Genomic DNA, 25,737 nt, shown 5'->3' with positions numbered 1-25,737 from the left:
AGGAACACGTTGTGCAGGAGTGAGGACGCCTCGATTTGCATTGGAAATCTGTTCTGCGTGCAGGTCACGTGACGCTGCACGAGCATGCAGAGAGAAGTTGACTAACAATAAAAACAAAGGAGACGAGAGTTATTACAGAACGAGAGCTCAGTGTGTGTGAGGTTTTCCTCTTGTGTATTTCTGTGACAGCAGAGCAAACCAGTACTCGGTGTTAAAGCACCAGCTTGATTTAACGCAAACTGACGCATCCACGGAGTTGCACGCTACCTCAAACGTATGCAAACACACGCCCTGCGAGCACCGCGTATGTGTTTCAGCTTGCATAAAGTAACCGCAAATGCATATAAAATTTGAGCAGGTAGTTATCGGACGCCTTTCCTCAAGGCCTTGGTTCACAAAAGCTGAGGTGTTCTAAACATACCTGTTCTTTATGCTTGAAAGCTATTTTAATTTTATTGATGTACTTTTTTGCCTTTAAGACATAGAACACCACATGAAGTGAAAAAGTGTGAGATTAAGTTCAAGCTGGCTTTTGATGCCACCCAATACAGGTGATTTGCTTAATGTGGTTTTGGTTTTGCTGACTTTAGACAGCCCAGAGTCAATTATTCAAAAAGTTCACTACTTATTTTTCACTCCGGGTCATTATTATTTTGATGTCTGCCTTCAGGGAATTTACCCCTTACCCATTTTCTTTATCATTTCCTCTTGCTTTAAAGGTCAGAGTTTACTGATTCATTGTTCTCAAATGTATTAGTGATATAATATGACAATCTGTCCATGCTGTGCAGGGGATCGTCTGGTGAAAGTGAATGGAGAAAGTATTCTAGGAAAGACGTACTCACAGGTGATCGCCCTCATTCAGAACAGGTAAGAATCCCTTCCTGTGAACCCCTTCAGAGCCTTTTAAGTGTTGATTTATTGTCCTGTGAGAGAAGTCATAGGAGAGTGACACAAAAAGTGGAGATATGTGCACTGACTCGTGTATATCTTCATGCTTGCCAGCTTACCATCTGGCTATAAGCCGAGCTAGGCAGCAACAGGAATAGCTTGTTTCACCCTGAGATATGAGAATAACCTCATGACAGATCAATGTGACGCATCCAAATCATATCTAATGGCCCAAATGTAATGTAGGAGGGAGTGCGTGACTTCACCTTTACAAATATACTTGTTTAACTGGGCCACAGGTGTTTGTTTTTTTAAATAATAATAATAATTTCATCAGTCTAAATGCTAAAAATTCACACAAGGGCAAAAAAAACATTAACTAAAAAATCCCAACAACCAACTATTCTGATTGGCTTTCTGCCTTTCACGTAGTTTGTTAGTCTTTTGCTGCATATTATGAGTTTTAATGGAAGGTATGAAACATCAAGTGACATACCTCAGTTCAGATTACCCGATGGAACTGATTCATTATCCTCCTGCTCAAATCAGTGCATTCCTAACTGGTATTCGTTTAAGAATAGCTGGAGTTTTTTTAAGGTTTCTTTTGTATTTGATTTTATTGTATTTTTATTTTAGCTATAACAATCCACAGGTACAAATGTTGCCTCTGAAGTCTTATTCTTGCTCTTGTCTCTTTTTTGTCGCACGTGTCCTGCAGTGAGAGCGTGTTGGAGCTCTCCATTATGCCAAAGGATGAAGATGTGCTTCAGTTGGTAAGTGTGAGTATGAGATTTTTCACACATATTTTACCCCACCCCCACCCCCACCTCAAATACACACACAAAATAAACCCACACATATTACATGCATTATTTTAGGACACTGCAGAAGTCTGCAGAGATGATTCACAGCGTCACTGTTGAAGAATTTCAAGATTTTGTTAGACTGGCTGCAGAGTGACTCACAGGCTCTCCGCTCTGTGTTTAGATTACAACACATGATCATTTAAAACCACTGGTATCTGTCAAAGTTTGTGCCTGGGGAAAAAAAAACCAACCCAAAAACTCGGTTGTCGCTCACACACCCATGTTCCGTAAAACACATTTTTATCGCTCCACAGGTTGCTCTTCCACAAGATCCAACATGCATCGTTAAATGCCCCTCCCATTAACCTGGAGCAACTCGTCAACACACACAAACACCAGATGAGCTGATTTAACTGGTCTTTCTCACAGATGCAGAAACATCACCGTTCCTCCCAGAAATGCCCCAAACTGCCCTCTCCTTCCAAGCGTCCTGCCGTGTCTTAATATTATAAACCCCCTCCTCTGTTGTCTCGCTCCTCCCCTCGCTGCTACGCCTGTCTTTGCTGCATTCCTAGCATGACCTCACCAATCCCGCGCACCTCCCTCCACACTCCCACAGGGTGGAGTAAGATGAGGAGGAGGAGAGAGGGAGTTTGGAAAGATCTGAGAGAGGCAGAAACAAGTCGATAGAGCAGATAGAAAAGTCACAAATACAAAGGAAAAGAAAAGAAGTTTAAGTCTGGATGTTTTAGGACGAGGACGCGGTACAAAATGAAGAGCAGAATGTTTTAGCTGCAGAGCTGTCGCATCCGCGGTGTTAGTGAGCTCTTCTTTTTCTGCTTGTGTGGCTTCGGTCTTAACGCACAAGCTGTGGAAAGGCTCTGGATTCTGTTGGACAGCCTAAACGTTTCATTAGGTAAACCTTTAAAAGTGTCAAACTGATTTAAAATGTCTTTGTCATGCGAGTTTAAAAATAACTGGAAGTAGGTGTGTTTTTGGTTTAAATATGGCAGTGTGGCCGATTCTTGAAATGATCGGGTAATTTAAAGCTAGTTATTTACATTTGGATTCTCCTAAAGCAGCAAAGTGTGTGTGTGTTTTGTATTTGTTTAGATAACATTAGAGGATACTTTTGTATTTATAGCTAGCTGCAGTGCGGTGAGTGTTGTGGCCTTTTCTCGGGGGAATTCTTCCAGTTTGGTAGCTAGTTTGTGTTTGTGTGGAGAGCCGAGGCCTCGGGGACAAACTGTGGCAATAACTCAGAAGCTTCCCCTTTCAGGCTGTTGTTGTGTGTAAAGCAGCACGACACTGTGCCGTTGTCAAACTTGTTTACAGGAAGAGACCATTTTTATTTAAACTTCTCATTCCACACATACACACACAGGCGCACACAGACACACACCTACCTACCTACCTTTGTAATTTCTCATTTCTTCCTGTCACGTCTGTTCTCACGGTTCCTCCATCTTCCCTCCTTTCTCTAGGCGTACTCCCAGGATGCCTACCTGACGGGTAATGAACCGTACGCTGGGGGAGCTGAAAACCTTCCGCCGCCACCCCCCCTATGTTACCCACGCTCCAAGACGACGTCGGTTTCTGGAGCTCCCCTCTCATCCCCCATGGGCCAGAACCAGCTGGATAACTGGAGTCGCTGGCCAGGTTCTTCCAGCCCCTCATCACCCTTGGACAACCGATCTGCTGTGTGCAGCCCCGCCAGCTGGCAGGAGGGGCGGCCAGGCGAGCCCGGTGGTGTGGGTCACAGCAGTCCAGCCCACCGCACAGAGGAGATCCAGTACGGTATGACCAGCCAGCAGCCTCAGGGCCAGATTAGGGGACGCTCCTACTCTTCGTCTTCCTCCTCCGGAGGCCCTTTGTCCAGCCCGCTACAAGTTCACTACCCCAACCACCATGGTGCCAGTTCTTCACAGGCTCAGCCACGCAAGTCCAGCTCAGCCTGGACCAGTCCCCCTCAGCCACAGATCAGCCACAGCCGCAGTGACCGCTGCCAGCAGGCCCTCTCTGACTGGTACTACAACCAGCAGCCGGATCGCTCAGTACGCAAGATGCAGACCCGCCATCGGAGCTACTCACAAGACCGGCTCAGTGAATCAAGGAGGCAGCAGCAGCGTACAGGTGGCTGGCCACACAGCGCCTCCCAGGACACTCTGCTCTTACTTCAGCAGTCAGGACCCGGACCCCAAGGGGAGCCATACTGGTCCTACGGAGACCACACTGCCACTAACTATACTCGAACACGCTCTGAAAATTTGCTCGCCCTCTACGACCACCATGGTCGCTCGTTAGAGATGTTGGACCGAGGAGCAGCTGGACTGGTCTCGCCTCGGATTGACAGGCCCGCGTGGCTCCAGCAGGCCCCCAAGCCTCCCCCGAGGACTGACGCTTACCACAGGCAGGGCAACCATTTTAGCGCAGCGCAAGCTCCTCAAGTGTCCCGGCAGTCACAGCCAACCTCTAAACACCACCCACAGACCCACACCCAGCCACAGCCGGCGCCCACTCAGAGCAGGCGGCTTCCTCCTGGACAGAGCGTGGACGACCTGCCGGTGGGCTACCGTAGCTACAGCCCATCTTTTTACCGCAAAACAGGCCGCATCCTGCAGCAGGCTCATTCGTTCAGGGACCCTTCATACTCTGGCCCCCACTTAAACTGGAACCCAGTACCTAAAACCAGCCCTCCAGAGGGGACGCCAGCACCTCCCACTGCCTCCACCACAACTCCAGTTGCCTCCGCCACGCCCGAATCCCAGGACAGAGGGTACAGGCCAACAAACCACGAGAGGGAACGAGGGGCAGTGGAAGGGCAGGCTGAATTGGTGGCACAGACCCAGGAAGTGGTGATGAGGCAGAAACCCCCCACGGGGCGGAGGAATGTCCAGGGTATGCGTCACCCTCACTATGCCCTGCCTTTGGATGGGCTAGAACCCTCTTTGTTTTCTCCTGATCCCAAAGACTCAGCCCCAGGTCCCGGTTCCACAGGAGATGTAGCCTCAGGCAAACCAAATGGAAACCTTGCTCCCCTCCCACTAGAGGATGACTCTCTGGCCTCCATCCCCTTCATAGGTGAGTAGGGAGCCTCCAAGCTTCCTCCCATGTCCCTTCTCCTACTTCCCTAACACAAAAAAACCCCACACTGACCTTGAGATTTCATTAGTCGTCCTCTAAAATGTAATCTACACTGAGTGTTTATTGAACGTTAGCGAAAGCTTAACCGAGAGGAAATGCAAAGCAGATGAAAATTTGAATTTGTGTGTTGTTTAATTTCCTCCTCGTCTGTATATTCAGACGCCAGAGTCTGCCCAGACGCAGTTTCCGATCCGTCTGTGAATGTTTGCGTTGGGTAATTGCGGTATTCCCACAGTCTTACGCACCATATTAGTCGTATGTGCGATGGAAGTTCACTAATCCTGCTGGCTGCCCTCCTGACTTTAAGGTCACCTCACTGTGCTGAGGAAATGAGGTGGAGGTCTGGACTTCCTGAATGTGGGTTGTTGTTTAGAGGGATAATTTTCAATTTCACATCGGTGGAGTTTGATTTTGTGTGTTGAGGCGTGACAGGAGCTCAACAGCTACTGACAGTGGTTTTAATCTAAACCAGTAATACTAATAACGAGCTGTCATAGCACCGTCCGAGTAGGACATGCAGTCTTTTCTGTTTGTTTTCTACAGTTATGGCCTGCATATGTTGCCGTCAGTGGGAGTTGACTGCAATCGTGTTCGAGCTTGTTTCTTGCTCTGAAAAGGCTCAAACAGAAGGGGCCCTGTAGGCTTCTGATTAGATTCTATCACTTGACACGGACATTAGTCAAAGTCAAACCACAAGCAAATGAAGTCAGCCGGTGAGGCTGGACTTGCCTATATCGCCCACTCGCAGGCTGGGGAAAACTTGCATTAATGTTGAATAGATTCAAATCAGCTGACTGGGAAGCTTTGACCCATCTTGGAATGACTGTGGATATTTGAGCCAAGCTGCGCTCTGCCTCATTTAAAGAGAGAAACTACAGGAAACCAGGAAGGCATCTCTCGTCCTCGCTGTCAATCCGTCAGAGCACATTCTTGCCTCGTACTTTCACCTGAATTAAACGAAACCAAGCAGCCAGAGCAGCAGGTCAGGACATGTTTAATATCCACAAACTGAAACTAGGATAGACAAGAAGTAGTTGTTCGTTCGTTCGTTCGTTCGTTCGTTCGTTCGTTCATTCGTTCTTTCTTTCTTTCTTTCTTTCTTTCTTTCTTTCTTTCTTTCTTTCTTTCTTTCTTTCTTTCTTTCTTTCTTTATCTAACTGACGCAGATGCTGATATAATCTGAGGCTGTTTAGGGACATGCAATTTCATGGGCTGTTGTTTTTCTTCTTCTTTTCAAAGCATGGGTGTCTGTGAGATAGCAGTTCAAAGGCAAACCGTGTCTGAATGCAGATACTGTATGTTTTTATCAAATCTCGTACACCATATTGAATTTTTCCTAAATTCAATGAAGTGTTTAATACTTTCTGTGTTTCTGGTAGCTCCTACAAAATGAAACGACAAATTATATCGAATGCTGCTGCAGGATTTTATTGTGCGCCCACTTGGAGTCTTTGTAAGCTGTAAATTGCCAGGAGGTTTTTGTCATGGTCCTTGTGGGGAACAGTGGGGGCTCCCGCCTTCAATGCAGCTATTGTACTGCTCTACTAGATGAAGGGTTTTATGTGGGGGTTCATTCTATGACTGTCTTTACTAGCTGGACCCTGGACATGATGGACTTCGTGTACTGGCCTGTGTACTGGCCCTCTGTGTTTTCTTACAGGCACCTGCTTTCAATTACTTTGTATTGAAAGCTCAAGCTCATTCTCTCTCATTTTCTTGGTCTAAACTTCTTTACATTGAATTACAGTTGCTACATACAGGTTAGTTTGATAGTCAGTTAATTCTTTGAGATATTTCGTAAGCAGGAGTACAGGTAGTACAGCTAGTAAAACATGCTGCAAAAACTCAGGCCTCAGACTATTTATATTCAACTCTTGGCTCTGTATGATGTCAGAGAGAAGGAATATCCCTAAGAAACTCCACATGGAGTTGAAACCTTCTAGTTGTGAGGGACAGCCAGTCAAAGGAAAGCTGGCATCTTTGCCCTAAAGGGAGAGGAGCTAAAAGGGTTGGTTTCAGATAGTTCAGAGTCCATGAAATGAGGTCCAGTTTAGATGTAATAAAGATAAATAAGAATTAATTGGAACTGTATATCATGCAGAAGATAAAAACTAGAAATCAAGCACAATAGGTCCCTCTTAATAAAGTAAATATTCCAAAGAGGAATGAGTCTTTAAGCATTTCTTCTATCTTCACCATTTGTCCAGGACAAATCTGAGTCAGGAATTCCTAATTTACTATATGTACTGTAGAGCAGCAGCACAGTGTACTTCAGTATGCTGCTCCCCTCTGCTGGTCTGTCTCTGTGTCGTGTTTCTGAGCTCACTCTGGCTGCCTGTTAATGACGGCCTTTGTTAAACCCACAGCCCGGCTATTTCTGGGCCATGCTGTAAACAGGCAGATTCCTTATCCCAGACTGGGAATGTTTTCCGCCTTATGTCGGCCTCTAAAATGCACAGGAGCGAAGAATAGAAAAGCGAGGGCGGGAAGAAGAGCATGAAGAAAGGGAAGAGACGAAGGATGTTCGAGGACTGGACTGTAAGAAGAGAGATGGTTATTAAAATAGGGAAAATTAAATATGAAACCAGTGCAGGGTTTTTCTAAAATGACCATGTGGTGGTCAGTTGAAGTGTGGCGGAGTGAGGCTGTGCTGCCCTCTGCTGTTTCCTCCGAGAGCAAACCAGAGCCTCGACGCATTTCGGTCCTGAGAGTTTAAAACATCACGGCAAATCCAGCTTCTCCTCACTGCATGCAAATATCAGACCAGCCCCTAATCCTCGCTGTCAGTCAGGAAGTGTGAGCGTGTTTGTGTATGAATGTTTCTGTGCGTTAGAGTTTCATATCCCTTTACCTGAAACTGCTGATGACTAGTAGCCTGTGTGATCCTAACCATTTTATGCCTTTGTCTTCTTAAAAACTACGTTTCTTTATCAGCATAAAAAAATCCCCAGAATTCTTATGTTGGAAAGAAAATGAAAAGATCATTCATGCCCAATAATTTATTTTCTACCTTTTGGACAGTAACGGTTTCTCTTGCATATATCAGATCATGCCTGCGCTAGGGTAGATTTCACAAAGAACTGAAACCATGAGCCAGTAAACCTGTAACAAAACCCCCTCCTCTCTGTTAGCTACTGAACAGTTCTTCCTATGGCAGCAGAAGACGCAGGTATTGTATTTTCTGTAAACTTTTTGCCTGTTCAGCCATGTTCCTGTGGGACTTTTTCTTACTGTAGTTGGGTCGCAGCTATGCTTACTTTCCTGAGAGAGGACAGGAGCTTTTAGTGACTTCTGCTTCATCTGTGTGTTCTTAAGTGACCATATAAATGTATGTGTTTCTGACTTTCTTGTACTTCTCACGGGAATCTGGAAGTGCATCATGTTAAAGTATTGTGGTAAATGTTTTAAGGTGATAGTCAAATTTAAAGTGAAAGAAACTGTGAAAAGCGTTTTTTTTTTAAGTCTCTCTGATGGTAATCCCCCAATTCCTCATCATTCCTCTACCTTAAAACCTCTCCTCTCCTTACCTTCTCCTAACCCAACCCATTTTTTTCTTACCTTCTCGCCCTTTTTGCTAACACCTAACCCTTCTCCTTCTCTTTCACCCTTTCCTTCCTTCCCTCCACCCGCCCACAGACGAGCCAACCAGCCCCGGCGCCGATTTGCGCGCCCGGCACGTGCCGGCGTCCTCCGTTGTCTCCAGCGGCATGAGTTCAACGCCCGCCGTGGTCAACAGCCCTGCATCCCCCACCTTCACCTTCCCCCTCACTAGGCTCTTCTCACACGACTGCAGTGAGTGCCCCCTCCTCCCTCCCTTCCTCGCCACTGCATGCAGCCAAAAATTAAGATTCTCCTTTTATTTCCAATGTGGATTTATAAAGCATGAGATTTGAAGAGAGTATACAATTTTATAACTGCTGTAATCTCCATCTTATGAAGCATTTTGTCTCCTTATTGTGTTTTAACTGCCTTATTTTCTTAACACAAATGGGGTGGGGGGAAGCTGAAATCTTGAACTTAAGGATGCACTTAAGTTGTGGAAATTTACGTTTTATTTTATAGAGCTGAAAAAAAGTTTGTTTTTATGAGAAGTGAACTTTAAAATCTCACTCAAAAACCAAAATAGCTTGACAAGATGAAGTTTCAGCAGTTTGCATGTTGAATTTGTAGATTGGACTTGAACACATTGGTTTAGATCATTTTTTGGTCACAATTCTAAGCGTGCATGAAGCCCAATCTGTGTATTTTCAAATTAATTTAGCCCATATTGGTGGTGCACAAACCAAGACTTGCATGATTGTGAAAAAACTGCACAAAAAAATGAATATGGGTGTGTACACCTGTATGCCAGAGGTGAGCAAACGGTCCAAGGAAACCAGTCTAACCCCCACTCCTCTAGCTCATGTTCCTACTCACCATCTCCACCAAGTCGCTGATTCACTCACCCTGTTAAACACCCCCCCCCCCCCCCCTTCCTCCACCACCTCCCGCTTCCTCCCTCACTGCCCCAATCTCCTAATCCAACACCATCCACTCTGGTGATTGGCATTACATCAACATTCTTTCTGTTTTTTTTCCCTCTTTCTCTTTCTTTCTGCTCTCTTCTCTCTCTCTCGTTCTCTCCATTCATTCATTCATCCCTCGCTGAGCAGGCAGTATTAAATCCAGTCGCCGTTCCTCCTATGTTCTAGCCATCTCCAGCGAGCGCTCCAAGTCATGTGACGAAGGACTCAACACGTTCAGAGAGGACGGACGATCCTTGTAAGTACTGCAGATCCCAGACACCTGATAGAAATTATATTTCACATTATTAATATTAACGACTCTTTGTTGTGATGTTATATTCAAGTAGGAGGCTTCCAAAAAGAGTGAAGAGCTTCTTCACAGATGGGGTGAGTTCCTCACTTTTTATTACTGCACATAAACTGACACGATCTGTAAATACTTTGCATGTTATCATAAAATTCAAAGACGAAGCTAAAATGCAAACAAATGCAACTAAATCATTATCAACCCACATTGAATTTAAACTAGTCATTTGTATTTATTTAACTAAGGCAATGAATTAATTATGGCAAACCAACATTAATATTTTTAAATGCGGTCATACAAAAAAATGGATGGATGGTTGCACAAACATCTAAAACAAGTTATTATAATCATTTTAATTCTCATTATCAAATTCAGGCTGAGGTTTTGAAGGAGTTTCAAATGACTTCTTCCTGCCACCGCCGAGCTACAGAGACACAAATCATATTAAACTTTTGTCATTAAAACCAGTGAGGTGTTTTTTCTGTGACACGCTGCCATAAAAGAGTCATAAAGTCTGAAATGAAGTGTTGGGGCACGTGGCTTAAGTTTGCCAACGTTAAATATAATTTAACTACAGCTACAGTGAGCTGGTTACACTGGAACACTATGAGTGTGTCTTCTGTTATTACAGCTTTTTAAATCAGCTTTTTATTTGTGCAAGGAAAGGATTGTGTTATGTTTTAATAAAGCTTTTATCAGGTAATATTTGGCCATATACAAAGACACATAAAGGTGCGATAGCTGATAGTTGAACTGGTGGTTCGTCCGTTGCAAAATTCTGCAGTATGGAAACTACTGCAATCTTCTGCCAGGTCAGCATGAAGAGTACAGTTTTCTTTGAAACTGTTGCATGGTATTTTTAAAAGCAATTTTAAATTTAAACAATAATTAGCAACACAAAATAATATGCATTGATGTGTTTTTGCACATTATAAAAGAAGCTTGAGAATTAAAAAATAAACAGAAGGTGAAAACTAGCTGAAACCACTTTGTGAGCTTTGAAAACTAACTTTAAAAGAAAAAGTAAGATGCTTACTTTTGGTTTCTGTTAAAAAAAAATGTTATACAACCAAAATAAAAAAAGACTAAAACTAACACTGAAACCAATAGAATCGAAACTAAAACGAAAGATTTTCAGATAATAAAAACTAACTTGAAATGAGAAAATCCGCTCTAAACACTAGCTAACTGAAAACAGAAAGTCAACAAATTACCTGAAAACTTTTCCGATTGTGTTTCAGTCTCTGGACAACATCGGGACAGCGGAGGAGGTTCGGTCGAAACGTCACTCCACCTCGGAGCTGGGAAACATCACTTACAGCGATGTATGGCGAGAAGGATGGCTGCACTACAAGCAGATCCACACCGAGAAGGGCAAGGTGGGCAAATCGAGCTTGATTACGAGAGAAATCTGGAAAGCATAGCAAAGGAGTCGCATCACATCTCCTCTTTCCTTCACAGAAGGTAGGCAGCGCCATGCGTCCGTGGAAGCGTGTCTTTTCGGTTCTTCGCTCCCAATCGCTGTTCCTCTACAAGGATAAGCGGGAGGCGGTGCTTCGCGGAGCCACATTTGGAGGTTCGGCCGAGGATGAGCAGCCGATCAGCATCCAGGGCTGCCTGGTGGACATCGCGTACAGCGAGACCAAACGAAAGCACGCCCTCCGGCTGACCACCCAGGACTTCTGTGAGTATTTGCTGCAAGCGGAGGACCGGGAGGACATGCTGAATTGGATAAAGGTCATCGGGGAGAACAGCAAGATAGACAACGAGGTCAGAGAACACACTTTTACCGGGCAGATTTTCAATAACTGTATGCATTTAATATGTTCTCAGTGAAAACCTCAGACTCATAATGCAGGTGTGTTTATGTCTCGCAGGAGCTCGGCTTTTCCAGGCAGGCCCTCATTAATAAGAAGCTTAATGACTACAGAAAACAAAGGTGAGTCACCCGATCATGAATATTGCTGTCCTTTCTCCTCATCCTGCCTGGATATTCCCCTCCCACACACCAGAAAAATGCAGGTTAACTTAAATTGAAGTTAAATTTACTCTAACCTGTCCTGGATTTTTGCCACCGGACGAGCAGATACAGCTAAATTTAAATGAACCACAACAGTAATACCTACACTGTCTCTCTGTCTCCCCCTACAGTCCAGCTGTCAACAAGCCAGACTCCTCTCCCAAGTTGTCCCGTATGAAGCCTCCCTTCCTGCTCAATAAGACGGAGAACGCTGCTGGAGCGCCACGCTCGCCCAAACCAGAAGGCAAAGGTCAGTGTCGGGGAGACTCGAAGCCATCCACGCTGGCATTCGGCATTTGCTGAATCCTGGGCTCTAACTTTGTTACTGACTTTGTCTTCAAACTAATCTTGGAATCAAAACTATAAAGAATTAATTGGACCAATTATGAGTGTATTTGGAACTCCTCAAAGTTGTGAATAGCTCATCATTTAGTTGTCATATTCACTCTTGTTGTGGAGGCACCTTTAGTCAACTGCTTTGTTGTTTCTTCTCTTTTTTGTCCATATTATTTCAATATTTAATTATACCATGCTAACACAAAGCAACTATACATAAGACTGACCTAAAAAGTGCAACTCTTGCCCAAAGTAAGTACTAACCTTTTCAAATGTTTAGAGATTTTTTTAATCCCATTCTATTAAAGCAGTCTGCTGGTTTTCAAATCCTTTTTTATTTTTGTTTTAATGGGTGACATCGTTTGGATAAGAAGGTGTTTAGTCAAACATGGAAGTTGCTAAGTTTCTGTTCAATCTGCCTACAGATGAGAGCAGCCCTCCCAAGTCTCCATGGGGAATTAACATCATGAAGAAAGCAAAGAAAGCTGGGCCCAAAGCTTTCGGTGTGAGGCTGGAGGAATGTCAACCTGGTACAAATAACAAGGTTAGCCACACTGACCTCTGTCACCACCTGAATGCGGTAAAACTGTTTTCCTTTTCCTTATTTTCTGTGATCACACGTTTCCGTGTCTCCTTCTGCAGTTCGTTCCAATGATTGTGGAGATCTGCTGTGGCCTCGTGGAGGAGATGGGTCTGGAATACACCGGCATTTACCGAGTCCCAGGGAATAACGCCATGGTGTCGCTGCTCCAGGAGCAGCTCAACAAGGGCGTGGACATCAACCCTGCAGAGGAGGTGCAGAAATATAAATATACATTCAGTCGTGTAAAAAAAAAAAAAAAAAAAAAAAAAAAAAGTGCAGCCTCTTTCATTTCTGAGATTTTACATATCAGCACATAAAAAAATCATCTGGTGCTTCGTAGGTCTTAAAATAGCCTGTAAACGCAACCTCAGATGAACCTCAGTGCTGTAATTTATTTAGCAAAAAATAAGCCAAAATCCAGAAGCAGTAAGTACACACTTATTGCTTCACAGGTGCCAGGTGCTGCTAATTGAATGCACTTGATAAACTGATCATTAGCAAGTTTGAGCGCCTCGTTTCCAAACAATTTGAAGTCTGTTATTGTCCAAGAGGTAGAAATGGAAAACCTTCAAGAGTCTTTCCAAAGATTGTTTGAAAAGATTCCAGGAAATTCCTCGATAACAATGTGAGAGGCTTCTAAAGTCATGCAGAAAACCATAACTTAAAGTTATTGCTCCTGAATGTGTTTCTACAAGCCTGCTGAATCATTGGGATCTGCTTTTTTTTTTTACATGATCATAGAAGGCAAGAATACTGTCGATCCTCAAAGAGAGGAAAAAAAGAAACAATTAACTGGCACTTTTAGTACAAAAGGTGATTGGTAACGATATCTGAGTCGTCTCTGTGTGCTCTGTCGTCTGCAGAAGTGGCAGGACCTCAATGTCGTCAGTAGCTTACTCAAATCCTTCTTCAGGAAACTCCCAGAGCCACTCTTCACCAACGGTGAGACCAACAGGTTCCAACATGCCATCGCAAAACATCGCTATGCAGCCTAATCACACAGCTTCATCTGACTTTTTATATCTTCTCATATCTTAACAGACAAGTACAACGACTTCATCGATGCCAATCGGATGGAAAATGCATCCGACAGACTGAAGACCATGAAGAAGTTGGTACGTGTTTACCCGCTTGGGTTAAGTGCGCGCAGAAGTCGGGCAGGTTAAACAGGTTTACGGTTTTGACGTTTCACTCTGTTTTCCTTTCATTTGTACAGATCCGCGACCTCCCAGATCATTATTACCACACTCTCAAGTTCCTGGTTGGTCACCTGAAGACTGTAGCCGACAACTCGGATAAAAACAAGGTGGGATAAAGGGAATTTGTAAATGCGGACGAAATGTATCACTGTTAAGTATTTGGTATTAATGCCATCAATATGTTCCTGGCGTCTCTAGATGGAGCCTCGTAACTTGGCTCTCGTGTTTGGGCCGACGCTGGTTCGGACGTCTGAGGACAACATGAAAGACATGGTCACTCACATGCCCGACCGCTACAAGATCGTAGAAACGCTCATACAACACGTGAGAGATGCAAACGCGCACGAACAGTATAAATCACTTACATCCTTAATAGTATCCAAGTCATGCTCAGTATTTCTTTCTCCGGCTTTCTTGCAGTGCACCTGGTTTTTCACTGATGAGCTAGACAAGGATGAGAAGGTATGCTTTCAAAGGCAATGATAGATGCTGCAACTGACAAAAAAAAAGTGCAGAATGTTTGGCACAAAGTTGCAAACGTCACTGCAAATAACTGCAAAGCAGCTCTGCGAAAGAATCTCTATTGCTCTAGAAAATGACAGGAAAAAAAGAAAATCCATTATTGCGGGAATTTGAAACATTGTATCCAACATTTTAAGAAAAATGACTGGTTGAGTGAAGAGTCACATCATTCATTATTTCTTTTTATTTGGTCATTTAATATTTATGATTTTTCTTTTCATGATGTAATGGAGCTCTCTGACAAACCCAACAAGTCACTCTGCTGTTTGGTGGCGACATTTAATTTTTAATCTTTGTGAAATTGGAAATTGTTGAGACATGCATTCAAAAGCAAATCATTCAAGACTTATTGACCTTTCTAGGAATCTTCTTCCAGTTTCAGTAACTAATATTTCCCTAATGATAATTGTCTCATAAGTATGCAGCAGCCGCTACACTTGATCTCCAGAAATGGAGCTGAATTAATGATAGCTGCATTTGAGCTCTTGGCCTAGGGATTGAGATGCTAGCCACGTCCCCAATTTGAGTCTGTCTCACTCTGTTCTTCATTTGCTGTCATGTACTGCCCATAATAAAGACATAAAAGGCCCCTAAAACTACGGCGGATACTTAACAGTTTATGGATGCAATGCTCCAAGTTTTTAAAGTAAATCTACCCCGTCCCTGCAGACACCAGTGGACACGGAGGACGTGCAGCCCGCCCCCAACATCGACCACCTGCTCTCCAACATCGGCAGGACCGCTCTGCTCGGCGAAGCCTCGGGTGAGCACGCTGTTTACAGCTCCGCCTTTCTGTGACGAGCCGCACCAGTAGCACTGAGTTAGAATTAGTAAACGCGAAACGAATGCTGCTGCTTTTCATTTAAAGCTGGAAGTAGGTAATTCCTCACTTGTGTGTTGAATGTTGTGCGGCCAGGTTTGTCTAAAACAAGACAACAGTAATACATTTATAAATATTAAAAGAAACCAATGATCACCGAAGTTCCACTGAGAGGTTTTTACAATTAATCTGAAGGAATATATTTCTAGGACTAACAGATTGTGTTTGCTTAAAGGCAGTTGATAGAATTCCTGGCCTGATTCAGAATTCTCCTTGGAAGTTTGTCCCAGTTTAAAGTATGATTTCCCTACTTTCCAACAGAACTGGAAAGCAGCTCAAGGAATGAACATCCGTTAGCAGTTTGAGTGTTTCGGTGTTTGATAGTGTGCCTTTACTTCTCTTCTTTCTGCTGACCTCTTTTTTTCCCCTCCATGTTGCTCACCTTTCACTTTCTCTGTACATTTCTGCATTTCTTTCTCTCAGCTGAGCCTGTGGAGCAGCCACTGCGGTAGGATGGCACTGTTTGTGTGTGTGAGTGTGTGTGCAACCAAATCAGTGCACCATACTGTGAAAGTAATAATAATGGGTGTGAGAGAGTGTGTGTGTGTGTGTGTGTGTGTGTTAGCGGTGGTGATGGTTTGTGTCTCCATGGTCTCCATTACCCTCCTGAAAGTCAGCGTCTCCCTCTTAGCGTCAGACTGAAGTCTCTGTAAAAACATGTCACTTCAATGTCGGCCCCAGTCTGACTAATGAATTAATGGATGACTGGATGCTCTCTGAGTGTTAAAGCTGCTTTATCTGACACCGGAGTGTAAACTGTGCTCTGTCACTGAGAGACAACTCCTTCACTGGTGGCCTGTGCCTTGCCGAGCACTGCGCTGCACTCATCCTACAGGCAATTTCGGTCTGTGTGGCCCCATCGTAAAAATCCTAACATCACTTCTGCCTGTAAAGGGACTCTGCATGGTGCTGTTTCATTGTTTCATTATCCCTTCAAAAGAAAATATTTTGTGTAAAAGCTTCAAGATGGCAGCTGGAAGCTCCCTCCTTGTAGCCAAAGTGAGTGCAGACGTAACAGGAAGTCTGTTTAGCTTGGGGTGGACTCACAGGGACGTGTCCTCTCATGTATTATCGGCACAGTGTGAACTAGGAATGTCTAATGTGGCACTGGTATATATGGTAACAAGCGAAGCATCTCATATTATTATCTTTTAAAAAGAATATATGCAAAATAAGGTTATAAGGAAAATTACATTCACAGTTTGTTCCGTACTTGCTTGTCAAACTGTAAAGTTGCTATGTAGAGCAACATATAACTGTATTTGAGTCAGGACTACTATAGTCTGTTCTGAGGTTTCCTAACAGCCAGCCTGCATACAAGCAGGAAGAGCAGCAGACCTGGCTTCAGTTGCAAAGGATGTGATACTCATATAGTCAAACACATTGCAAAAAGAACAGCTGGGGTGGAGATGGGTTGCAAAGCGGCTTAAATTATGCGCCTTATATGAGATTTGCCTAGAAATGTATCAGCTGATGTAGGCTTGAGATCAGTTAATCTGCCAGGGCTGCACTTGAGCTTCACTTTGCCTTACCCCTGAGATCTAAGTTATCATCAGTGATGATCCTAGCTTTCACTTGAACCCTGTGCTACTAGAATGTCTTTTCAGTCAAGGCCAAAGAAAAATCCCAATTTTTTCCAAAAAGTACTTTTTGTTTGTCTCCAAACATAGGGTTAGGGTTCAAAGGTCGGACTGGGATCATCACCAGTGATGGTATGGAGAGAATACTCAAGTATCCTACCCATCAAATTCATATTTAACATGTGTAATATCCTAATAACGTATACCAAATCTATACTAATCAACAGAATTATACAGACGAAAACAAAAAAAATGTTCAAGAAGAAACAACAGAAATCCTGCGATCCTCACATTAGAAAAGTTCAGATGAAAACGATTCAAAAGGGTCGTCTGTTAATATTTAATTGTTTCTGTCTATAAAGTCCGCTCATAGCTGTCGCCATAGTTAACTTAAGAGGCCAGATTTTCAATAATAGAACTCAGGTGTTGTTGGTTTTATGGGTGATTTACAAAAGTTGTTTTCAAAATCCAGGCGCAGTCGGTTCATTTCTTACTTTGCTCTCTAATTGTAAATAGTGACAGTAGTTTCTTTATATGCTAAAGCCAGTTTGGGCTGGCATAATGCGTTAGTAATGCGTTAGTAATGCGTTAGTAATGCGTTAGTAATGCATTAGTAATGCATTAGTAAAAACTGCGTTGGTCCTATGTGTATCAGAATTGTAGTGGGTAAGTGATGTTAGTGTAGCAGTAAGAAAGGCTGTGTCACATTTTGAATGTCATCACTAGCTTTCTAGTAAACAAGAGAACTTCTCTAAGCTGAGCAGAAAATACACTGACGTGGTCATTACTGCTGAGTCCCTGAGAAACAGCTCCATCCAGAAAACCTTACCAACCCTCCCCGGTTTCTCAAGAGATTTGGGTGTTCCCTTTACTACGATACATGAAAGACAAATCCAGGGCTTCATTCCTGCATTCATTTGTGAGGATTGCGTTTCTTTTCGTACTGCTTCTTTCACTGACCGATGCCATCCGTGTTTTTCGTGATGTCATCAGTGTGTGCCGTGATTTTTCTAATGAGGTTTCTCCTCCAACACCAAACCCTGCTTCCCCCCCCCAATCATTGTTTTCCCTGAACACAACTCCAGTGTGTGATTCAGTGTTTTTGTCCTTGTTATGGTCCGAGGCCACAGAGGAAAACAAGTTCCTTTAAAAATCCATCACAGGAATTGGAGATACAACTGCAGCTGCACTGCTCACTGCAGAATAAACCGTTGTATAGAGATGCAATTGTGATTTTTTTATTTTTTTTTTCATTTAAGGTTAAGGAGCAGAACATCACATGCATAAATTGAATCCAATCAAAACTGTTCAATCTGCATCTGCCAGGTCATTGTCGACCCCTTTATAGGCGCTTAGTTAACTTGCACTCTTTTAACAAAATGTTCCTCTACAAGAAAATAGAGTCTAATGCTGTCAAAATGTATTAGACCTTATAGGAAATCTAACATCTTCTTGTTTATGAAAATGGTTTCCTATTTGTTATGTGACCAAACAAAACTAACCCTAACCCCAGACAGGTTGCCATGACCTCGGCATTAGGAGGTTAATCTGAGTCCCTGAAGCATCCATCACCATAAAAACAGCACAGAATGAACCACTGCCTGCAACATGTGAAGTACTGATTAAACTTTTTGCAGTTTTCTGAGAATAAACACAATTTTATCCAAAAATTAGCCGCACGTTAAGACGCAATGTCCCAGGCGGTGTTGTCCACTTTGCACCTGATGGAAAACAACCTGCTTCATAGCAAAATCAGCATTAAAGTCTGTAGGAACATACAGGGAGCAGTGCAGGAGCAGTTATTTTATTTATTGTTGTTTTTTTCCTTTTAAAAAATAAGTGATGATCACAGCAACTCCCTCTGTGTCCTCCACCATGACTGTTCTGGCCTTTTGTTTACTTCGTCCGTTCTGACCCACAAATGTCTCCATTTCCTTTTCCCCAGATTCAACCAACAGTGATTCAGCGAAATCAAAGGTAACCTCCCCTCACATGAAGCAAGCCTGATTGTCCAACCTCCTGCACGCACAGATTCAGCAGTAATATTTCCTGCTTTTTCAGGGGTCATGGGGGTCAAAGAAGGACCTCACAGCCAAGGAATTCCTGGCTCTGTCCATCATGTCAGCGGTTACTGGCCGCAAACGCAGGAAGCGCCATAACGCCCGCCGCGTGGGCAGCAGCACCGACGACGACTCTGAGCATGAGCCGATCAAAGCTGGACATTTAGGGGCAGGAGAGGAAGAGGAGGTGGAGTCGCCAGTAGGAGACACTGCTCCTCGAGCAGAGGGAGAGGAGGATGATGACGAAGAGGAAGAAGAGGACGAGGAGGAGGAGGATGAGGAAGTTGCAGAGAGCGGAGTGAAAGAGGAGCGACAAGAGGAGCCGGCCGTTAAACCCAATCGGTTGTCCTGTAAAGTGGAAGAGGAGGCGGGAGGAAGGCAGGCAGCCATGTTAAACGAGGAGGAGGAGGTGCAGGCGGAGGTGAAGGGGCCTCAGTGGCGAGCTCCAGAGGATGCTCGCTCTATAGTTTCAGGTTACTCCACCCTCTCTACTTTAGGGCGGAGCTTGGGATCTGAGGGGAGGGGGGACGATGCTGATGATGAACACAGCGAGCTGGTGAGCGAGACAGATAATGAGAGCGGCTTCGCCTCGCGCTCTCTTACACAGGAGAGACCCGATAAACACCCGGCGCCACCTGTAAACACGCAGCTGCTGGCGCCGCCGCGAAGCTTTCTCTACACACACTACAAAAGCCCCGCTCTGTCAACCAGTAACATTCTCACCCCACCCACTTCCCTCACACAGAGACCAGACTCCACAGAGAGGAGCGACGGAGGGGCCCGCTCCACTACACCTTCTTCCTCCTCCTTCTCGTCCTCCTCCACCACTCACAGACTGCACTCGCGGCCTTCCTTTAACTCCCACAAGCTGATCCAGTGCGACACTCTGGCCAGGAGGAAGCTGAAGTCTGAGAAAAACAAGACTCGCTCCCTGGACCTGATGGAGTCTCCCGAGGGCACGGCTCCATCCGAGGGCTCCGGCTCAGGAACGGAAGGTGCACCCACAGCAAAGAGGGATACCTCCAGAACCAACACTTCCTCAGGCAGCAGCCAGGAGAGTCTGCGCCCAGCCCGACCCAAGCCTGCCGTGCTGCCCAGCGAGGCCGCTTCCTTCACTCCGACCGGCCCGGGCGGGAAGTCGCTGGCCGATCAGGTCCGCGCCCGACTGCTAGGCTCAGCTGACAACCTGCACCGCGTCGGACTGCGGAAACCACCGTCACCCGAGACGCGCAGGAAGAAGCGGGCTTGGCGCAGACACACTGTGGTGGCTTCCCCGACTGAGATGTCCGATAAGAGACCCCAGCTGATTGTCAGCGATTTCCCCTTATCTCCTAACAATCAAAACCAGGTCAAAACACAAGGGCTGCCTCGGGATGCAGAAGGTCTTGACCAAGGACCGGCTACACGTCAAGCACCCACCTCCAATTTCCACCAGTACCTTTGAACCCTGACCCCAACCACCGCTCCAAGAAAAGAGGCCAAAGCTGCTGATTCTCAGTTTGTGCGTAAGGATGGGGGAGTGGATGTCCAGCTGAGCTGCTGACGGCCTGCAGGTCAGTAAACTGGCAGCAGTGCAAACGGGGATGTGGTTGGTGGACAGGTGAAAAACGGCCCACCTTATTTGTTGTTGTTGTTGTTTTTTTTTTACTTTTCATTGAGCTCCATTTGCATGGCAGGGTGCGTTCCAGTGTTGCCAAAGCTTTCATTTTCTTTTTCCTTTAAGTGTGCTCTTATAGAAATGATAGGACAGAGACACAAACAGACGTCATCACGGTCGACGTAAGAGCCAAGAATTCTGATTCGTGTAACAACTGAGCATCCCTCGTCTTCTCTTCCTTCCTGTCTGGATCACAGATGACGTAAATTAAAAGTTTAATCGACCAGACGAGGATGCTGAAATGCAGCTTCTACAGTTATTAAAAAAAAATAAAAAAAATCATATAAAACCATTTCAGGAGGGCAAACAACTGATTCTTCATATCAGTCTTCCTAACGTTTCCCCTCTGACCATTCACACTGTAAAACTCCACCAAACTTCAGCTCACATGAAATGCAGTTGTCTCCCTCTACTTGTTAATAATGTTTATGTGTGTTTGCCCAAAAATATTTGTGACCATGTCTAAACGTGCAGGTGTTTGTGTTAAACGATTTTTGTAACATTTGTACAAAGCCTTGTTAAGTTAACCCTGTAAATATAAATATTATGTTATAATATTTGTTTGTACTTTTTTTTTTTTTTAGGTCTTTTTTTTAAGGTTTACAAAAGTGCAAATAAGTGCACAGTTGTTTTTTTGTTTGGTTTTGTTTTCAAGATGTTACTTGAAATGTTTCCCTTAATATATTATTTGTTTTTGTTTTATATTCAATATATATATATATATTAAATATATATATTTTGTATTAAAGTAAAATTTATTGCAATTTCACCTCTTGGGTGTACCTGTTTAAAGGAGACGAGATAAACACGACTAAACGTATTCCTTATTTCCTCATAGATGGCCTTTCTGATTCACAGCACTGTGCAGGAAACCTTTATCTCACGAGATAAGTCTTATAATAAAGATTATCTCGTGGCTAGTTACACAAAATGTACACAACACTCTGTAGTAACAACATGTAGCAAGTTCTGAATTTTAATCAGGTAATTATTATGTGATATCGGACAGTTTGCAGACAGCTGATCATGCCGCCAGGGCTTCAAGTCTGGCATTACTGAGCATTGCCTCAACAGATCAGCTCATATTCACTGAACACAGGAGCTCAAAAGAAGATGCCTGACAGTGTTTAACAGACTGGTGTAGGATTTTTTTATTTTTTTTTTTGGTGTTTTCAGCACACAAGGTCAGGTTCTAATAAATCTTCCCTGAGTGGGGAAATGGTACGTTGGAGGAAATGAAAAAAGAAGAACAAGAGTCTGTTGTTTCTGTCTCGTCTTGACCGCAGAACCAATTTGCAGTAGCGAAAAAAACACGACCCGAGCGAGAGGTGCAAATTCAGAAGTCACAAAAGGCTTGCTTGTTTCCCTGCGACCAAATAATAACCCAGTGAAAGAGAAGAAGAATGATAATAATAAATAGGTTCTAGTCTCGTCTTACCTCAAGGTTTTTTCTACAAGTGCCTGATTTCTGGAATGTGTTTTTGTTCTGCAGTGCCATGCTCGGTTCTTATCCTTCCATTTCCTTTTGTTATTTCTGGGTCTCCTCCCCTCCTCTGCTGTGGTTGACGGTATAATTGAGGCACTGACCCAAAGATGTGTAGATTAAATACAAGCAGTCTAACAGAGAGGCTGTACAAAACAAAATAAAAGAAAGAAAAGTAAAGCACACTTCAAGCCAAGGACACTTCTATGCACTCCCTTTGCCTTTAACAGAGGAGGGGAAAAGCATAGTATTCTCTCAGCTGCTTCTTTTGTTTTTTTAACAAACTGAGGTCACCTCTCTATGCCTAATAATCCACAGTGTGTGAATAAGGTACACCTAACACACCCCCACCCTACAACTGCATTAGGTCATGCCAGACAGCATCCAGTTTCCTAAAGATGAACAAAAACCTCATCAAAGGGAAACGTCGACAGTCTGAAATGTGATTTTACCTTTTGTGTCGTTGTTGTATTTTAAAAGCGTTTCTTTTTTTTGTACATACTATCTTAATATGTAACATATTGTATTGTGTACATTTGGAATTGCTTTCGAGTATGACTAATATGAAAAATGACTGGACTAAAAGAAAAAAACAAATAAAAAAACATGGTTGTCCGCCTGAACTCATTTCCCTCGTGGCTGTGTGCTTAAAAGCAGGTTATATGATGTAAATAAACAGAACTATGTTTAAAAAAAATGTGTTTGCGTTTGTGACTTTTGTGTGTGCGCAAAACACATTTTTTACAGTGGAGATGTGCCTCACATTTTGCAGCGCAGGCATCTTAAAATAGGAGCTGACTGGCTCCCCCTAGAGGCTTGAAGAGGAATAAGACATAAAGGGAAACGGAATCTGGAGTGTTGAGGGTCTTTATTTTAATTTATGGGAATGTTTAAATATTTATGGATTCTGTGAGTAGTAGCTGTAATAATGGGATTCTATTAAAACGGATGACCCCACCAAAGTAAAGACACACTTTTCATCACATTCTTAGGCTTTGCAAATGAGCAGCACTTCTCACATGATCAGTAACCAACCTTGTCTGCATGGCTGTCCACAGGCTCTTCAGGAACAAGTCTCACCACTCGCCTAAACCCCCTTTAGGCATTTATTTGCAAGATATTTCTAAATTAACTTAATAAAAATTTAAGTTACACCTCTACCACTATCTACCCTGCTACATAATTATCCCATCGATTGCAAAACAAATCTCTGGGTGCCATGTCTCTTTGTATCAGGCCTGCCTAAACTTGTGAAGTTACTAATTTTAACTGGGGGCGGGGTGTAAATATATATTATGTGATTGGTAGCTGTAATGATGAGAAAATTCATTATCAAGTCAGAATAAAGACACGATTTTCTGCAGATCCTTGACTTGCAAAAATAATAACCACAGTGTGTCTGTATTACAACCTAGAAAATTTAGTAAAATAAACAATAAAATCCCACTTGCATGTCTTCCTGTATACCTCCGAGTGGACTAAGCTTTCATAAAGAGCATCTCATCCATATCCCATCCCCCCTTCTCATGTAGTCTTCCATTCAGAGGCCACTGATGCCTTGTGTCTGGCCCATATCGGAATCCTTGCAAGAAATCTGACCAAAGCCACTGACAGCAGCTCCTAGCTGCAGCTTCCTGTGTTTGAGGACAGGCTGAACAACACATGGCAGTCTGATTCAGAACTTCAATTTTTATATTATTTTATTGGAACTAAAAGGTTAACACACAACTGTTAAAATGTTCACGCTGAAGTCTTTTTTTTTTTTTTTTGCAAAAAAGTATCTGAAAGGATGGCCCAATTAGCTGCAAGTTCTTCTTGTTCAGTTTCTGGAGGGGGGAGAAAAATAATCCGACATACAATATTTGCTCTTAAAATTAAAAACAGAACAGTTTATGTCAATGGATACCTACAAAGTTGAGCAGAGGAACAAACGGAAATTTCTTTTCAAATACCTCTTTATAAAAAAAGGAAAAAAAGAAAAAAAAAGAAATCAAATTTGAAATATTTACAATTCTCCTTGAAAACAATAACCGAATGGGACATTAACAGCTCAAATAGAAAGTGAAACGTCAAATATTTACTTATTTTGTCCAGGTGACAAACTGCTTACAGAAAAACTTATGATAAATTCTTTTAAAAATGCAGTAGTCCCATGTTTTACCTTATCCAAAGGATTTTAATTTGTAGCGACCTGGCCCCTGTCCTTGCTGGGCTGGCTCTTCAGGAGCAGCTCCATGTTTTGGGCTTTCAGTCTCTCCAGTTCCTTCTCCATCTCTTTGACCCGGACCGAGCAGTTCTGACCCCCGGGCTCCACGGCGCGTCTCAGCCGGTTGTTCTCCTCCTCCAACCGGGACATGCACTTCTCCAGCTCCAGGTACTCCTTGACCAGCTCCTGCTTGGTCATATTCTGCAGGCTCTCGACGTGATACATCTCGTAGGTCTCGGAAAAGTCTCTTTGGAGGAACTCTCCACCCGCGTTCCCGGGCCTCCCGATGCCATCGCTGCCCCCGCCGCTGCCGTCATCGTAGTCCTGGTCCTCGTTTTCCAAGACCTCATCCTCGCTGCCAGTGTCCTCCATGCAAACCCCGACCCCAGAAGGCCGCCTGACCCCCATCTGGGTGTTGAGGTCGGGTTCCTCTCGGTCGTGCTCGTCCATCAGGAACTGAGTTGTGTTGTAAGGGGCAACCGGGAGCCCTTTGGCGAACATTTCCTCTCTTATGCGCGAAGCTCTGGCAGTCTCCTTCTCTTCTAGGGCTTTCTTTTCCTCCCAGGAAAGTTTGTTATACGGCTTCCAGTGGCGCTTCTTCTTGGAGGTCCTGCGCCTGTGCCTTTTCTTGCCTAGACGCGCATCTAAGCCCGTATCAGAGTCGATGTGCAAACTATCCACTTGTACCTGCAGCCGTCTGTCTTGGGCGTTTTTTCCCTGTGTGGTGTGGTGGTCTCCTGTCGCTCCTTGGATGCTGCGTTTCTGATGAGGCTGAGTTGAAATCGGGCACTTCTGGACCTCGTTTCCGGCTGCTAACCCAGGGCACACCTCCCTCTGCCCGCCTTTCATTTGCCGTAACTTGTCTGTGTTGATATCCTCGCAGTTCTCCGCCCGCTGCTCCTGCTTATGCTCGCTCTGTCGCCCCCTGTCGCCGTTTTGTGGTCCATCATGGTTTCTAGCTGGGAGATGCTCCAACGCGTCTCCACTGCTCCCACCTGAAGGGCTGGCTGAAGTTTTCAGGTGATGGGTCGTCTCCTCTGGCTCAGTCATCCTGGTGTTCCGCTCCTATGGCTCCACTTTAGCACATTTTTAGATGATATTCATGCTCCCGTGACTGAGTTTTAAAGTTCGTTAAAAAGACGTTAATTTGAACAAAAATATTCTACAATCTCGCGTAATCAATAAAGAAACTTTTGAGATTGTTTGCGTTTGTAAACAAACGCGCGCAAAGTAAAAGTAAACTTCCGAACAGTAAACACTTGTTACTCCTCCAAGGGTTTGTCAGAGCAACTGTCGCTAACTACCATTAACTGTTTCGATGCTGTCAGAGTTATCGTTAACCCGGAGACAGCGTTCCGCCGTCACAACAGTGTCCAGTGTGCCGCTCAAGAAGAGGGAGCTCGTGTTTATATACCAGCTCCGCCTCTACCCGTGCGCATGCTACTGCTTTCAACTCCTGATGGATTGTGGGGTATGACGTTTTCGTTTCGGCGAAGCCTTGGCGGAGACCTTCGCGCCAAACTACATAGCCCACAAGTCTACCATAACTGGCGAGCTT

General features: G+C 44.0%; 2 protein-coding genes across 14 annotated transcripts in view; one reads left to right on the top strand and one right to left on the bottom strand.

Annotated features, from left to right (window-relative positions):
* Window positions 1-22,600, top strand: part of arhgap23a (Rho GTPase activating protein 23a) — a 67,568-nt gene extending 44,968 nt beyond the window's left edge. For 7 of the 13 annotated variants that reach the window (XM_026164288.1, XM_026164284.1, XM_026164289.1 and 4 more), the window contains exons 5-24: window positions 792-870; window positions 1,610-1,670; window positions 3,182-4,778; window positions 8,478-8,633; window positions 9,494-9,602; window positions 9,691-9,733; window positions 10,895-11,032; window positions 11,115-11,423; window positions 11,531-11,592; window positions 11,805-11,923; window positions 12,435-12,553; window positions 12,652-12,804; window positions 13,456-13,534; window positions 13,634-13,707; window positions 13,809-13,898; window positions 13,990-14,115; window positions 14,212-14,253; window positions 14,983-15,076; window positions 18,719-18,750; window positions 18,835-22,600. In XM_026164288.1, the coding sequence (XP_026020073.1) occupies window positions 792-870; window positions 1,610-1,670; window positions 3,182-4,778; window positions 8,478-8,633; window positions 9,494-9,602; window positions 9,691-9,733; window positions 10,895-11,032; window positions 11,115-11,423; window positions 11,531-11,592; window positions 11,805-11,923; window positions 12,435-12,553; window positions 12,652-12,804; window positions 13,456-13,534; window positions 13,634-13,707; window positions 13,809-13,898; window positions 13,990-14,115; window positions 14,212-14,253; window positions 14,983-15,076; window positions 18,719-18,750; window positions 18,835-20,277 (4,925 nt within the window). In that variant the 3' untranslated portion in view covers window positions 20,278-22,600. The remainder of the gene's footprint in view (window positions 1-791; window positions 871-1,609; window positions 1,671-3,181; window positions 4,779-8,477; window positions 8,634-9,493; window positions 9,603-9,690; window positions 9,734-10,894; window positions 11,033-11,114; window positions 11,424-11,530; window positions 11,593-11,804; window positions 11,924-12,434; window positions 12,554-12,651; window positions 12,805-13,455; window positions 13,535-13,633; window positions 13,708-13,808; window positions 13,899-13,989; window positions 14,116-14,211; window positions 14,254-14,982; window positions 15,077-18,718; window positions 18,751-18,834) is intronic. The other 6 variants (XM_026164278.1, XM_026164280.1, XM_026164279.1 and 3 more) reach the window with 6 other exon arrangements.
* Window positions 22,601-23,726: 1,126 nt separating this feature from the next.
* hexim1 (HEXIM P-TEFb complex subunit 1) lies at window positions 23,727-25,737 on the bottom strand. Its single transcript, XM_026164295.1, has 2 exons — window positions 24,135-25,737; window positions 23,727-23,799 (listed from the first exon to the last, which is right to left on the bottom strand). The coding sequence occupies exon 1, from the start codon at window positions 25,227-25,229 to the stop codon at window positions 24,150-24,152; it is 1,080 nt and encodes a 359-aa protein (XP_026020080.1). The 5' UTR covers window positions 25,230-25,737; the 3' UTR covers window positions 23,727-23,799; window positions 24,135-24,149.

Source organism: Astatotilapia calliptera, chromosome 4 (genome assembly GCF_900246225.1).
Source record: "Astatotilapia calliptera chromosome 4, fAstCal1.2, whole genome shotgun sequence".
Classification (NCBI taxonomy): domain Eukaryota; kingdom Metazoa; phylum Chordata; class Actinopteri; order Cichliformes; family Cichlidae; genus Astatotilapia; species Astatotilapia calliptera.
This window is presented reverse-complemented; position numbering and strand designations above follow the sequence as displayed.